General features: G+C 39.5%; 1 protein-coding gene across 13 annotated transcripts in view; it reads right to left on the reverse strand.

Annotated features, from left to right (window-relative positions):
• Positions 1-415: 415 nt before the first annotated feature.
• RBMS1 (RNA binding motif single stranded interacting protein 1) overlaps positions 416-13,595 on the reverse strand; it is a 206,735-nt gene continuing 193,555 nt past the window's right edge. For 5 of the 13 annotated variants that reach the window (XM_082465144.1, XM_082465139.1, XM_082465143.1 and 2 more), the window contains exons 7-15: positions 11,969-12,084; positions 11,038-11,087; positions 10,818-10,911; positions 8,287-8,334; positions 7,345-7,395; positions 3,901-4,011; positions 2,889-2,969; positions 1,491-1,575; positions 416-685 (exon numbers count right to left, since the gene is read on the reverse strand). In XM_082465144.1, the coding sequence (XP_082321270.1) occupies positions 1,498-1,575; positions 2,889-2,969; positions 3,901-4,011; positions 7,345-7,395; positions 8,287-8,334; positions 10,818-10,911; positions 11,038-11,087; positions 11,969-12,084 (629 nt within the window). In that variant the 3' untranslated portion in view covers positions 416-685; positions 1,491-1,497. The remainder of the gene's footprint in view (positions 686-1,490; positions 1,576-2,888; positions 2,970-3,900; positions 4,012-7,344; positions 7,396-8,286; positions 8,335-10,817; positions 10,912-11,037; positions 11,088-11,968; positions 12,085-13,595) is intronic. The other 8 variants (XM_082465148.1, XM_082465147.1, XM_082465149.1 and 5 more) reach the window with 4 other exon arrangements.

Raw genomic sequence — 13,595 nt, forward strand, 5'->3', positions numbered from 1 at the left:
ATTTGGTCAAAGCATTCTACATCATTAGTTTGAACTAACTTTTACTGAAACAGCTACAGCATCAAAAGAGTTAAGGCAAATTGGAATTCATAGAAAAGGATAAGACACTTCACACTACGTGGAAAGGAAAACGGAAAGCTAAGGAAAGAGACACTGGCGGCAACACTCACACTGCAAGCACAGAACACCAGGGGTGAAGTTGGACTATTTAAACATCAGAAAGCCCATTTCATACAGCTGAAAAAAACACAAACGAAACACAAAATGAACAAAACCACAAGAATCCGGTCATGCACTTGGGTAAGTCTTCATGGTCTTTGTGCATACCCAGAGAATTGAAGTTTTCTTTTTCTTTTTTTTTTTCCTTTTTTCTTTTTTTTTTTCTTTTTTTGCATCATAACATTTGATAAAAATCTTTTTGTATTTTGTTGGTTTTTTTTTTTTTTTTTTTTTTTTTTTTACTAAAATAAACCTGTTCAGGGGAACAGCTACTAGATGAATTTAAGGGTTTTATGCACCTTATAGAACTTATAGCAAAAATAGTTTTAGTTGATTTCATTATAAATAACGTTTTCAAGAACCTGTGCAAAACTGTCAATAATTTCCTAAAGCACAATTGATCAGAAAAATCCATGATTGTTCAGCCTTCACAACCTTCTTCATTTAAGCACACCCTTCTGTACACCTGGAAGAGAAAAACAAAACAAAAAAAATGCTTTTGTACATTTGGTGTAATATACCAGAGCTTTGTCATCTCTTTCTTGTTTTAAAGATATGTGTTTGAGAAAGGCTCTGCTCATTGCTGGTGGTAGGCCAGTAAATGCAAACTCTGGAACTGAGGTCACTTTCTATGCCCCGAGTCCACCTTTCAAATCTGGGACCTGCAAAATACTTCACCAGAGCAATCCAGAAACCCAGGTGTTCTAAGTTCCACACAGCTGTTTTACTGCAATCTGCATGGCAGAGTGACTAGTTTTGAGATCCGTGGTCCAAGTGGGAGCTGGGAGAGCAATCTCTCAATCTAAGGATAGCCATGTTAGATTCATAGTCAATATACTGCTAATCTTGTAATGCTAGATTAAGCAAAATCTTATGCTATATTTCCTTTAGTTTGTGAGCATTAAAACAATATATATATATTACATATAATATATATATATAATATAAAAAAATATATATAAATGTATTGTAGGACGAATTTGGTACCTGGTGCTGTCTGATTATGTTACCAATCTTTTGGCGGGGGGTGGGTAGGGAGGAAGAGAGAGTAAATACACATTTGACTTCAATATAAGGCACTGTTATTTTTGGACAGAATACTTATCTACAAATCCACAAAATCACTGATTTTAACATTTCAGTAACATTGGATTCCCTGGCCATGACTGAAGCAGTGTGACCAGACCTGAGTTGTTTAAAGTACCATTTTGATACAAAATCAGACTTTCCTTGACTTGAGCCCTATAGTGATGGAGACCTTTCTCTCATACCTCACAGTTACTTATTGGGTTGAAAGGTATATGGAGAATGGTCATTAGACGTCTCTACAGCCACCTGCTGCTGACCACTCGCCTCCTACAACAAAGCAGAATAGATGAGACATGTGAGCAAAGAAATCCAAACTCTGTTACCTAGGTCGGACTGAGTCCCACATCTTAAAAACAAGCACTCCTTAAAAGTGATTTTCTTAATGTCACATAGAGCCTTCAAAGTTATTTCCCTAAGAAGTTAAAATGTCTGATAGACCCAAAGAACCTCCTTTAACTTTTATGAGTTGCCTCTTCATCTCAAGCTGCAATTTACCAAACAAATCTCTTACCCTTTGGGGGCCAGATGTGACTTGGAATTCAGTATTTTCAGATTTTAGAATCTGAAACATGGTATGCATATGCTGTACATCAGAGACTATACCCAGTGGGGTCTAGGGCTGTACCTCATAATCAAACACATTAATAGGTCTGTGCTGAAAGGTATGAATATGCAGTGTAAATGGGGTAAAGATCTTGTCTTACATCAGTTCAGCTTGGGTTCTGTCACAGGTCAGGTTTTTTGCTAAAGTAGTTACAAGGAAAATTTTTCGTTTCAGATTTGTTTGTTCCAGCATTGCAGATAAGGGACTGTGGGTTCTGATAACTGTGGTTATCAATAATTGCACAAATTTAAATCATTTAGAAGCAAACAAAACAAAACACATCCCACCTCCCCTGTAATCCAGCCACAGTCCTAGGGTTGTTTCTGGAATTGGAACCTATGGGATCTGCCTAGCAGGGGGGGATCGACTGGGTTGATGAATTTCCTTGGAATTTCAAGGGTACTCTGCAGGAAAACACTGTGCTTTCTGTCCAACTTGAATTCAAATGTCAGACTTCTTCCATATCAATATCATAACAGTATCTTCCATAACAAGAACTAAGAGTTATTTAGCTCTACTAAGTCTCTATAAAAACAGGTATGGTTTGTTCCTCATCCCTGTTACAGTTTTGAAACATTTTTTTCCAAGTATCTTAATGATAACAAGTCAATTTTTGTAATTATTATTATTGACATAATCTTTGGTACTAGGGTTGCAAATTCCAGCTTTATCTTAATTTGCCTGTTAAGCGTCATTTTACAGGAGACAAGATAGAGCCTTGAAGGGGTATGAAATGTGCTACAAGCCTAGAAAATATCAGTATTTCTGGGAGTCTTGGGGGTGTGGCTTGGATGCTGTTTACTAACTTGTATGCAGAGAATATTTCATAGTTGAAAACAACTCTAGGCATAGACTCCCTCTCAACTCGATTCTTTATGCAAATGTCTGACTTTCGATTGATTCTTCTTTGAGTTCTATTTAACCCATTTCTGAAATTATTCACTGCCAGAATGGCCACTGGACAGTCTATACCAACCTCCACAGGAACCGCCGGCGTCTGCACGTGTGTATACTGTGGCAGGTAGGCCCCCTGCACAGCTGACGTGGCAGGCATGTACTGAAAAGAAGAATACAGTCAGCATGGCCAACGACGAGCCACGGGCGACGGTCACTACAGTTTCTCGTCCTCGGTAATTCACCATCCCTAACGTGCTATTTTATTCTAGAAGGTCTCTCTCTCAAAGGACCTCATGAGTTTCCAGCAGCCCCCTGAACCAGTACCTAGAATTGTTTCCATAGGTGGAGACCCGAGAAGTAAATGACCTATTACATCTTTAGCAGGTCACTGAAAAATGGGAAATGGACCCTTGCTTTCCTGATGCCGACAGTCATCCTTCTCCGAAGGCAGGAGAGGTTTCTCACTGGATGTGTGTGGCCCTGGATTAGCCTTTACAAGCTGCTTCTGCTGGCTGTGAATGTAAGCCAGGAAAATACTACCCTTTGTTCTTTTAAGCTACCATCGATTAAAAGCCTTTGGCCATCTGACCATCTATCTAAACACTACACATATCAACCCTGGAAGTGAATCTGGGATTAGTTCAACCCCAATTCCCAACTGAGTCCCTGGATTTGGAGGAAATAAGTCAATACTAAGATTGTGATTCAGTGCCCCCAAAATCCATACAAGAAGAAATAAGTGAGTAAAAATTCCCTGCCTTGACTGCCATGAATCACCTTCATTTTTTGCTTCACGAGACCAGGTCTGCCAGGGTGAATGAACGATACTAGTCATTAGGGCTAGAAGTGGTCTTGTATGGATGCTATATTCTGATAAAGGAGAGATAGATACCCAGAGGACAGACTTTTAGTTCATCAATTAATCAAGAAACATCCGAGTACTTACTATGTGAAAGGCAATGTGGGAAGGAGAGAGGGGATCAGACATAATCTCTGACATTACAGAGTCTATAATTGATAAGGAAGACACAGGCTGAATTAATTTACCCTCCTCTGTTTGCTGAGACACATGATATTAATTTGCCACCTACTGTTCCGGTGCTGCCTAGTGACAGATGACTCATCTGCTGGGCCAGAGGGCTGATCATCGATGCGGGCTGTAGTGACATGGTGTGCTCCATTGAGGGAGTTAACACGGCACCCTGGGGAGTCGGAGACAGAGGAAGTGAGACAACCTGAGGGAGGGAGTGCAGATTCTGGAACCACCTTTTGCAAAGGAAATGCCTTAGTTTACTGAGGAACATGAAGCTAAAATAACCTGCCCTCAAACTTGCAAATGGTGTCATGATTTCTTATAAGTGGTCTAGACTGTGCTTCCTGAGACTTTTTACAAGAGCATCCACTTCACAGAAATCCTTCGGTTAAATACCTCTCCCTTTACTTTCAGTTAACTGTAAAGCAAGCTAGTCCACAGGAGAACTATGGGGTGTGACAGGAAACGCAAACTACTTTTGGCTGGCCAGGGTTACAAAATGCTTAATTTTTTTTTTTAAAGTAAATGACAGTTGATGTTTCATGCAGCCACAAAACAATATACTATGTTGAATATTATAAATACAGTGTTTCGTCCAAAAATGTTAAAAAAAATAGTCATTTGATTCAAGGTCAGGCTGTTAGGATCAAGATCACATTCTTCATTCACTCAGTGTTTCTCAGAACTTGCAACTGCAATTTGGTGCCAGGGGAGGGAAGCAGATTCAGATATGATTAATAATCCAATTTTAGAATCTTTGATTTCATTTGAAAAAATTCTGGTCATCAAAAATAAAATTAAATATAGTTAAAAACAGAGAGGAGGGGTGAAAAAAATCACCCGTATAACCCAGCCTGTCTCTAATACACAGCTGTTAGCATGGTCAGGGTAGCACTCTCCAGATTCTGGTCTCTGCATGTTTTTACAGAGTTGCAACCAGGGCACATGAACTATTTCATATCCTGGGTTTTGCTTTTTTTTTTTTTTGTTTTTGATTTATTTATTTTATTTATTTATTTCTGGTTGTGTTGAGTCTTCGTTGCTGCGCACGGGCTTTCTCTACTTGCGGCGAGCGGGGGCTACTCTTCGTTGCGGCGCGCCGGGTTCTCGTTGCAGTGGCTTCTCTTGTTGCAGAGCACGGGTTCTAGGCACGCGGGCTTCAGTAGTTGTGGCACGCGGGATCAGTAGTTGTGGCTTGAAGGCTCTAGAGCGCAGGCTCAGTTGTGGCGCATGCTCTTAGTTGCTCTGCGGCATGTGGGATCTTCCCGGACCAGGGCCCGAACCCGTGTACCCTGCACTGGCAGGCGGATTCTTCTTTTTTTTTTTTTTTATTAATTAATTAATTTATTTATTTTTGGCTGCGTTGGGTCTTTGTTGCTGTGCTCGGACTTCCTCTAGTTGCGCCGAGCGGGGGCTACTCTTTGTTGCGGTGCGTGGGCTTCTCATTGTGGTGGTTTCTCTTGCTGTGGAGCACAGGCTCTAGGTGCATGGGCTTCAGCAGTCGTGGCATACGGGCTCAGCAGTTGTGGCTCACAGGCTTAGTTGCTCCGTGGTATGTGGGATCTTCCCGGACCAGGGCTCGAACCCGTGTCCCCTGCATTGGCAGGCGGATTCCTAACCACTGTGCCACCAGGGAAGCCCCTGGGTTTTGCTTTATAACTTAACATTCCATTATAAATATTTACCTTACTGCCTTGCTGTCATTATCATCATTTTTAATGATTACTTAATGGTACATTAATTGTGTATGAAATTCGATTAGTTCTATTTCTGGATTTTTGCATTTTCTCTCATTTATCCAATTGTAATGTTCTTACGGATTATAGCATTCCTCTCACTTTTGCTATCACCTGATTACCTGAGCATGCAATTATTCTGATACACCCTACAAATATTAATGTTAGGTTCTTGGTATCACTGTACCTAACTCATCCCTTAAATACACTGTTATTTACTGATAAATTGATACACAATTGAGGGCGAAGATTGGTGTGCAGGTGCATTAATGCTGGTTGCAGGCAGTCTAAATCTGGGCGGGGAGAAGGAATGAATCCTCAGGTAGGAGCCTTCTGCACACACCACTACTGTCTCAAAGTTGTTCAACTCAGAGATGTGTCTGCCTCTGTCTGTTAATAGTTGACCCCTTCTCCCCCAAAGGATATAGATTCATGTCAGAAGTAGTTTGTTATTAATATATTTCATAAGAAATTTTTTCCTTTAAAATTTTTAACGTGCAACATCAAAAAGTGTGTGGTAACATGGAAATGACTCAAAAGCCCAGAATATGCAGAAGGAGCTTCCTGCTCCTCTTCCTCATTCACCTGTAGGAGCTACTGTACTAGGAAGCCCCCAAATGAAAAGTGAGCTGATTTCCAGCATTCCCCAATAGGACAGCACAGAGTACCCGGGATGCAGACTGCCATAGGCGTTTGTGTGGCTTTGTGGGTGTACGTGTGCAGATGTGTGTGTGTAGAAACATACGTGTGTATGTTTATACAGACACACAACACACATACATATAGCATCAGAGAGCTCTTCTCCTGTGTTATCAACTAAACATGTTTTATCTGCTTCTTCAAAGTCATCTCAGCAACTTCCTGTTCAGAATGTGTCCCTGTTCTGCTGTTTCACATGCCTGGCCTAACACTGCATAATCTCCTCTTTAGGAAGTTGTCCTGAGAGAAATTCCCGTCTCATTTTAAGGCCAAAAACAGTGTGCTTTTCCTAAGCAACTGATCCGTTTTATAAGTACTGTGAACTGTATTGCTTATTAAGATTCCCATTTTGCACTGGTTACTAGAAAGCTTAGGCCAAATTTGCGGCCTCCTCATGGCAAGCATCTAGATTATTACATTAGGCATTCTTGATCTTTTTTGTGATTTTGTTCTCCACCTTTATTTTTCAACTTTTAAACCCATGTTTTAATTCCACAAACTGGATTTTATGTATCTCTGAAAAATACATTAACTATACTACCTAATAAGGTGAAGTGTAACTCACTCAATTTAAAAAATGTAATATATACATAAGTACAACACATGCTCGTGTCACTGAAGAAATCACCTTTGCTATTTACCAAAGTCGCTGTTACTACTTTAGTTTTTTTATAATTTCCATGGAGAGGCTAACACTAATGAAAAACTCTAGGTCAATTTTGAACACTTTATATTTGCATTCAACAGAATGTAAAAAATGAGAGCTATTTCATCCTAAGTATGGTTAAAAATTTAGCAATTTTAAAACTTTAAAATTTAAACATCCAATGGAACAATCTCCTACGTTTAAGTTCTCATGGATTGTGAATTCGACTTAAGGTCAACCACTGATTTATTTTAAGACAAGGTGAGTGAAAGTTTTATAATGAACTCATTCTCATATTTCATATTTAAAATCTCCCAAATCCTACACCATCTTTGGGCAAATGGTTTAAACCCAGAGAATGGTTTTTAACGTATACATAGCTTACTTATAAACTACAAAGCCATTAAGATGAAAAACTTACGGGGTGCTGTAGGATATATGGTTGCGGCTGCATCCAAGAAGGGCTTTGCACCTGGAAAAGGAAGGATTTTGGAAGAAACATTGATTTCCATTAGAGTGCTACCTATTTCTCTAGAGCTCTTTTAATCATGTTAAGATCTACAGAAGGAAAATAAGGAAACAATACTATCAATGATTAAAAAGATTAAGGCAGTTAGGGTTCTTGACAAACTGGTCACTCTGAATAGGATGAAATGATTATTTAAAACCAAGTTCCATTTGCCCACTCAAAAAGTATTTACTGAGTATCAAGCACCAAAGAGAAAAAGGAAGACACAGGCCCCACCCTCAAGAAATTCACTGTCTAATAAGCAAGGGAGATAAACAAGTAAACAACTCAAAGAAATAGTGAAAAGAATTACAATCAAGATATGAACGTAGGTGCTTTAGGAATACAGAGCAATGAGAATTAATTCCAGCACATCTTATTAGAAACTAATCCTTAAAGTATGTGCTTATTTAAAAAGAATAATCAAATTCAACCCCCTTTTTATACCCAGGACATTAAATTTCAGAAATCTTGTCTGGCAGTCAACAATTTCTAGTTAGTGTGAAACATAAAAATCTGAAATCCAGATTTAGGAAATTAAACTTCAGTAACTAGATCCTGACATCTACAGTCAAAAGGGCATCTATACAGTAGACCCTCTGGATTGAGAAGACGTGAGAGTCAGGTTCTGTGGCAGGAAAGAAAGCATGTGTAGTCTCTGCCACCCCAGAGAAAGACTATCAGCCCGTTTCTCGATGCCCAGAGCTTTCCTGAGACTATGTGATTTCAAAATAAGTTTGCCTCTAATTCTTGAGAACAAAACCCTCCTGTATCTCATCCGCTACTGTTAACTTCAGAGGTTCTACAGAGAGGATATGGGGAAGAGTCATGGGGGAAGAATGTATTATGATTTACCTTGATAGCAGAGCCCCGATACTTGTTTTCTCTGGTTTCCTTTGCCACCTAAGGCAGACCAAAGTTAAGTGCTTCTGCCTTGTTAACATTTCAGTTATCTGGACTGCAGCCTTTCCCCATTGGGATACTGGTGGTTTCTTGCAGATGCCAATTTCTCAAATCCAATTGTATGAGCATATAGTGGTTTAGCAGAGAAAGGCTTGCTCCAACATGAGTGCAAGGCCTTCACTGAATATATCACGGGGAGGCGAGCAGCTCCCGTTATAGACCCCAATTTGGGCCAGATGCACCCATTTTGGGTATAATTCCAGTGGTCCTAATAATCTAATAGCTTATATCATTATGGGGTTAGGAAGTCATGACATCTAATCCAATTTTCTTCCTTAAGCAACAAATCTGCTGCTGTCAATGTCTATTCCTCAATTTTCCCTAACTATAAAATGGGAATAATAATCTATGTTCTGTGAACTCTTTATCATTGGTTCTTTATCCTCTTTTGGATCATGAATCCTTTTGAAAACCTGATGAAGGAAATAGACCTTTTCTCCCCAACTGACTGCACACATACAAGTGACATTCTGCAAACAATTTAAGAGAATCACAGACCACTTAAAGCCCATATTCTGACCCCACTGGGTTCCTGAACTTATAGGGTTAAGAATCAGTCTAAAAGGTAACGGCACTGAGTGCCAGGCAATTGGAATGAATTTCCACATGTATCTTAGGGAAACACAGATTGCCTACGAGAAGAAATCAGGCCTTTGTAATGAAATGTTGTTTCCAGTTAGGTCTATCAAATCTATTAACAACCCTGGTCTCCTAATTTTTTTCTATTCTATGAAATAATTCTGTGGCCAAAATGCTCACTGCTTTTATACTAAAGAGAGAAAAAGAGGTGGTGAGGAGAAGCATTCATAGCTGTAAACATCTATAGCTGCATACATTCAAATTAATATGCACAATCTTTCATTTGTCTGAGAATAAGCTGACTTGTCCCTATTTTTAGTGGTACACATAAAGAGGTTTCCAAGTTCAGATAGTTAAGAAAGAAGACTACTTTTCAACATCAGAAATATGAATTGTTAATTAGGGAAAAGGCACTAGAGCAGATCTCATTGAATCTCATACAGGAAAGGAAAACATAGAAATCTTAAGTTCAAAATCATTAAAAAGGCATTAAATGAGTGAGTGCTATGCCTAGCAGACTGAAGCACCAGCGTAAGTAACTTAACAACCCAGAGAGATAAAAGAAAATGAGTGACGACTCAAAGAAAGGAAGTGAAAAGAACCTAGGAGCTGAGGGAGGCTGTGAATGCTACTTTACAACTTCAGTTTTAGTGCATTTAATCTCTTCTCTTTGTTATCCAGAGCTACTTTCATGCTTTTTGACAGAACCACCTTTATGATATTGCTTACATTGACCAATCCATTATTTTAAAAAAGCAGAATGGATATACTCTTACCAGCCAGTTAATCTTGGATGTAAAGGATGATAGTAATAAGCGTAGCTAACATTTACTGAGTGCTAATGATATGCCAGGTATTGTGGTGAGCTCTTTATATAGATAATCTCATTTAGTTCTTATCATAAGCCTATGAGATGGAAACTATTATTATCCCCATTTTAAAGATGAGGAAACTGAGGCTTATAGAAGTGAAATAACACAGTTATTATTGTCGTCCCTTACCCCCAGAAACCAGGGCTACAATAACTAACTCAATTATTTTAAAAACAAGAATACACAGAAGTTTAGTTTAGTCACACAGGATCTCAACAGTCAACAAAAGTGTATTCCCATGTCTGTAACTGACTCCGTTAGAGTGCCCCTGTCTGGGCCAAGGCGGCAACCCTGTGAGAGGCACTCTGATACGGGAGGACAAGTACATGTGCACCAACACGGGGTTCATGGAGAATAGGAGCTACCCCTGCAATAAAACCAAATCAACATTACAACAAGGTGCTTAATGAGATCTTGGTTCTAAGCTGGGAGTTTAGGGTAAAGCCTGTTCACAAAATAACATAAACAGGGAGTCACCTCTCTTTTTTGGCCTCAAATCTCAGTGCATTGCTCATTTCATGTTACCTAACAGAGACACGCCTTTATTTATTAACATGTTTACTTGCTCTTTTGTTGGTTCCTGCTGACAAATTAACAAAGGCAAGGGTGCACACCTAGTCTGTATTTTACCTAACGGCAATTCTCTTTCCGTTTCAATTTCTGGGACACATGGTGTCCAGCAGCAGGGCCTGTTGTGGAGGAACTATTTGGGTTCATCCCAATTCTAAAATGCTATGGTTTCACGGACTGACAACTGACAACCATTTCCCCTCGTTGCACATTCTCCTGAACATAAAAGTAAATCACTCTGTCAAATAAAAAGCAGCTGATTCTAAACTGGGTATCCAAGCTGCATAACATTTGACTTAAAATTTCATTATAAATGTTCAAAATTTTAAGACACATAAAAATGTAGCAGTGATTCAAGGTTGGCAAGTTGTCGTACTCTTGATGAATCCTAAAGGTACAAACCTGGTAGGCAGATACAGGAGACGCAATATAGGGTGTAATAGAAGTTTGAGTGATCATTCGGTTGGTAGCAATACTGTATGGTGAAGGATAAAATCTAGAACAAACACAAAAGCCTTTATTAAGTAATCCTTTAAATAGAATCATTCACGGAACAAACATCTGATATTTTCCACTTTCACATTTTCCCTCTAGCCATTATGTATTTATCTTAATGACATACCCGTTCTGTATAGCAGCCGTGGTTGGGTCATAAGTAAGTGTCATTCCAGCCTATGGGAAAGAAAAAGAAACATTCATCTGCAAAGGCACAAATTAAAAATTCCATTTCTCAGAGTCATGGCAACATAAAACAGTGATAGTTTAGTAGTATTTGATAAAATTGAGAGCTTCCGTTAGACAAATGTAATTATAAACTCAACACGAGAATTAAGCTGTAGCTCGGCACTGTCCCATATGGTAGCTGTTAGTCACAGGCAGCAGCTATTTAAAATGAAATGAAAAGTTGAGTCCCTCTACCATACAAGCTACATTCCAAGTGCTCAAATAAATAGCCTTAAGTGGCTAGTGGTCATCATTGGACAGTACAGATTCTAGAACATTTCTACTGGACGGCACTTCCCTAGACATTCTTGAACCAGTATGTTACTTAAAAAAACAAAAACAAAAGAACAATCCATTTACGATAAATATGGGGGAATGATGGGCCAACATTCTTATTAAGAAATTGAGCTCTTTTTTTTCTAAAGACCATTATTATTAGGCAAAAAATCCTCAATGACAAATATACTGTTTATTTTAATAATATTTCAAGTAATTTCTGAATAATTTAAAATGTAAACCTAAGAAACCGTGACATTAGAGGAAAAAACCACTCGTGCATTTCTTACAGCGATTTAAAATGCTCTTTTACTTTTTATGTAGCTAACTGGTAAACACAGCTGTTTCCATCATCTATGTGTCCATCGGGAGAATCACCACTCTTAGCACGGTACCCACCGGGAAGAGTTTTATGTGACATTATCTGGATTATAAAGTTTTAATCCTGGCACCTATTCTAGAAGCGTGGCGGCCAAGGCAAGATGCTGCTTGTGTAACCATTCACGTAGCTTTCATGATCACACACCCCATTGAAGTTTCAAGAGAGGACTTACAAGTCTCACCTCTCCTTCTCTATGCCACGGTCGTCCATTAGGGATGTATTTGTTTGGGTTCTGTCTCTTCTTCTGTCCTCCATCCGCAAACTTACACAATAAAGGTTCTGTAGGAGCTGAATAAACAGAGAAAAATAACAGGAAACCAAAATTTTACGTGTGTACGAGTGACAAAACGCAGTTGAATTTCTTTTATTTTTTAAAAATATACGTGTGTGCATGTTTGTTTGTTTATTTATTTATTTTTGGCTGTGTTGGGTCCTCGTTGCTGCACGCGGGCTTTCTCTAGTTGTGGCGAGCGGGGCTACTGTTCGTCGCGGTGCGCGGGCTTCTCATTGCGGTGGCTTCTCTTGTTGCGGAGCACGGGCTCTAGGGCACGCGGGCTTCAGTAGTTGTGGCTCGCGGGATCTAGAGCGCAGGCTCAGTAGTTGTGGCTCACGGGCTCTAGAGTGCAGGCTCAGTAGTTGTGGTGCATGGGCTTAGTTGCTCCGTGGCATGTAGGATCTTCCTGGACCAGGGCTCGAACCCATGTCCCCTGCATTGGCAGGCGGATTCTTAACCACTGCACCACCAGGAAGTCCCTGAATTTCTTTTTTAATAGGAGCAGTGTTGGTGCTCTAAGGGAATGGATAGAATACTTCAAGGCAAAAGTTTACTCAGACCCTTAGGAGATGATCCACTGGTGAAAAATACTGTACAGAGAATATATTAGTTATGGTGTTCAAACCAGAGCGTAATGAAACATTTCAAGAGCTATTTCGAGGAAGCAAAGGCATTTTTGGATTCACTTCTGTAATTCTTTAGGTGCAGATACTCTTCTTTTCACTCTGGGCCCTCTCTAATTCCATTTCGGTAAATCTTCAAATGTGAACAGGATTGTGTCACCCTCCCCATCGCCACTTAAAAGTGCTCCCATAGCTTTCCATTACGATTCCTCGGAGCAGCCTTCACTTCCTCCAGTAGAGAACAAGCCCCCCTTTATACTGCTCACACTGTATTTTTATTCAGAGCATTTATCACACTTCGTGAGTGTGGCTATCTGTTTGGTGTCTGTTTCCCCTCTAGAGTGGAAGGTCTGTGGGAGCAGTGACTTCTGTTCATCACTCCTATCCCCAGTGCCCAAGTAAGTGTCTGGCATGTTGCAGGCGCTTTCTACATCTTGGCTGAATCAATGAATCAATACAAATAGGTCTTATTTGTTTATTTGGGGGATACAACATGGAAGACAGCTGTTGTGAGAAAGCTGAAAGCACCTGCCCACCCTATTTAAAGGTTTTTCTGGGCCTTTAATCATCCCACTTGGTGTTGCTTTACTATACATCTGCCTCAAAAAAATGATCCCAAGAAACTAACAAAGGAAAGCAAAAGATGTATAAGATGCACAGACTCTCTTACCAGGGATACAGATTCATTAGTTAAAAAAAGAAAAGAAAAGAAAAAAAAAAAGGCGATGACATAGTAGGCCACCCATAACTTTTCCTTTTTTTAAAAAAATTTTTCTTGAATGGAAATAGCAGTGTATTCCTCAAAGCTGTGCTTGTTTCCGTATGTTTCTAGTTAATGTAATAAAGACAATCACACCTTCCTGTCTGGCTCTCACATTCTGTCCTTTGTCTACCGTGGAACC

The sequence above is a fragment of the Balaenoptera physalus genome (assembly GCF_965194825.1).
Source record: "Balaenoptera physalus genome assembly, chromosome: 6".
Taxonomy (NCBI): domain Eukaryota; kingdom Metazoa; phylum Chordata; class Mammalia; order Artiodactyla; family Balaenopteridae; genus Balaenoptera; species Balaenoptera physalus.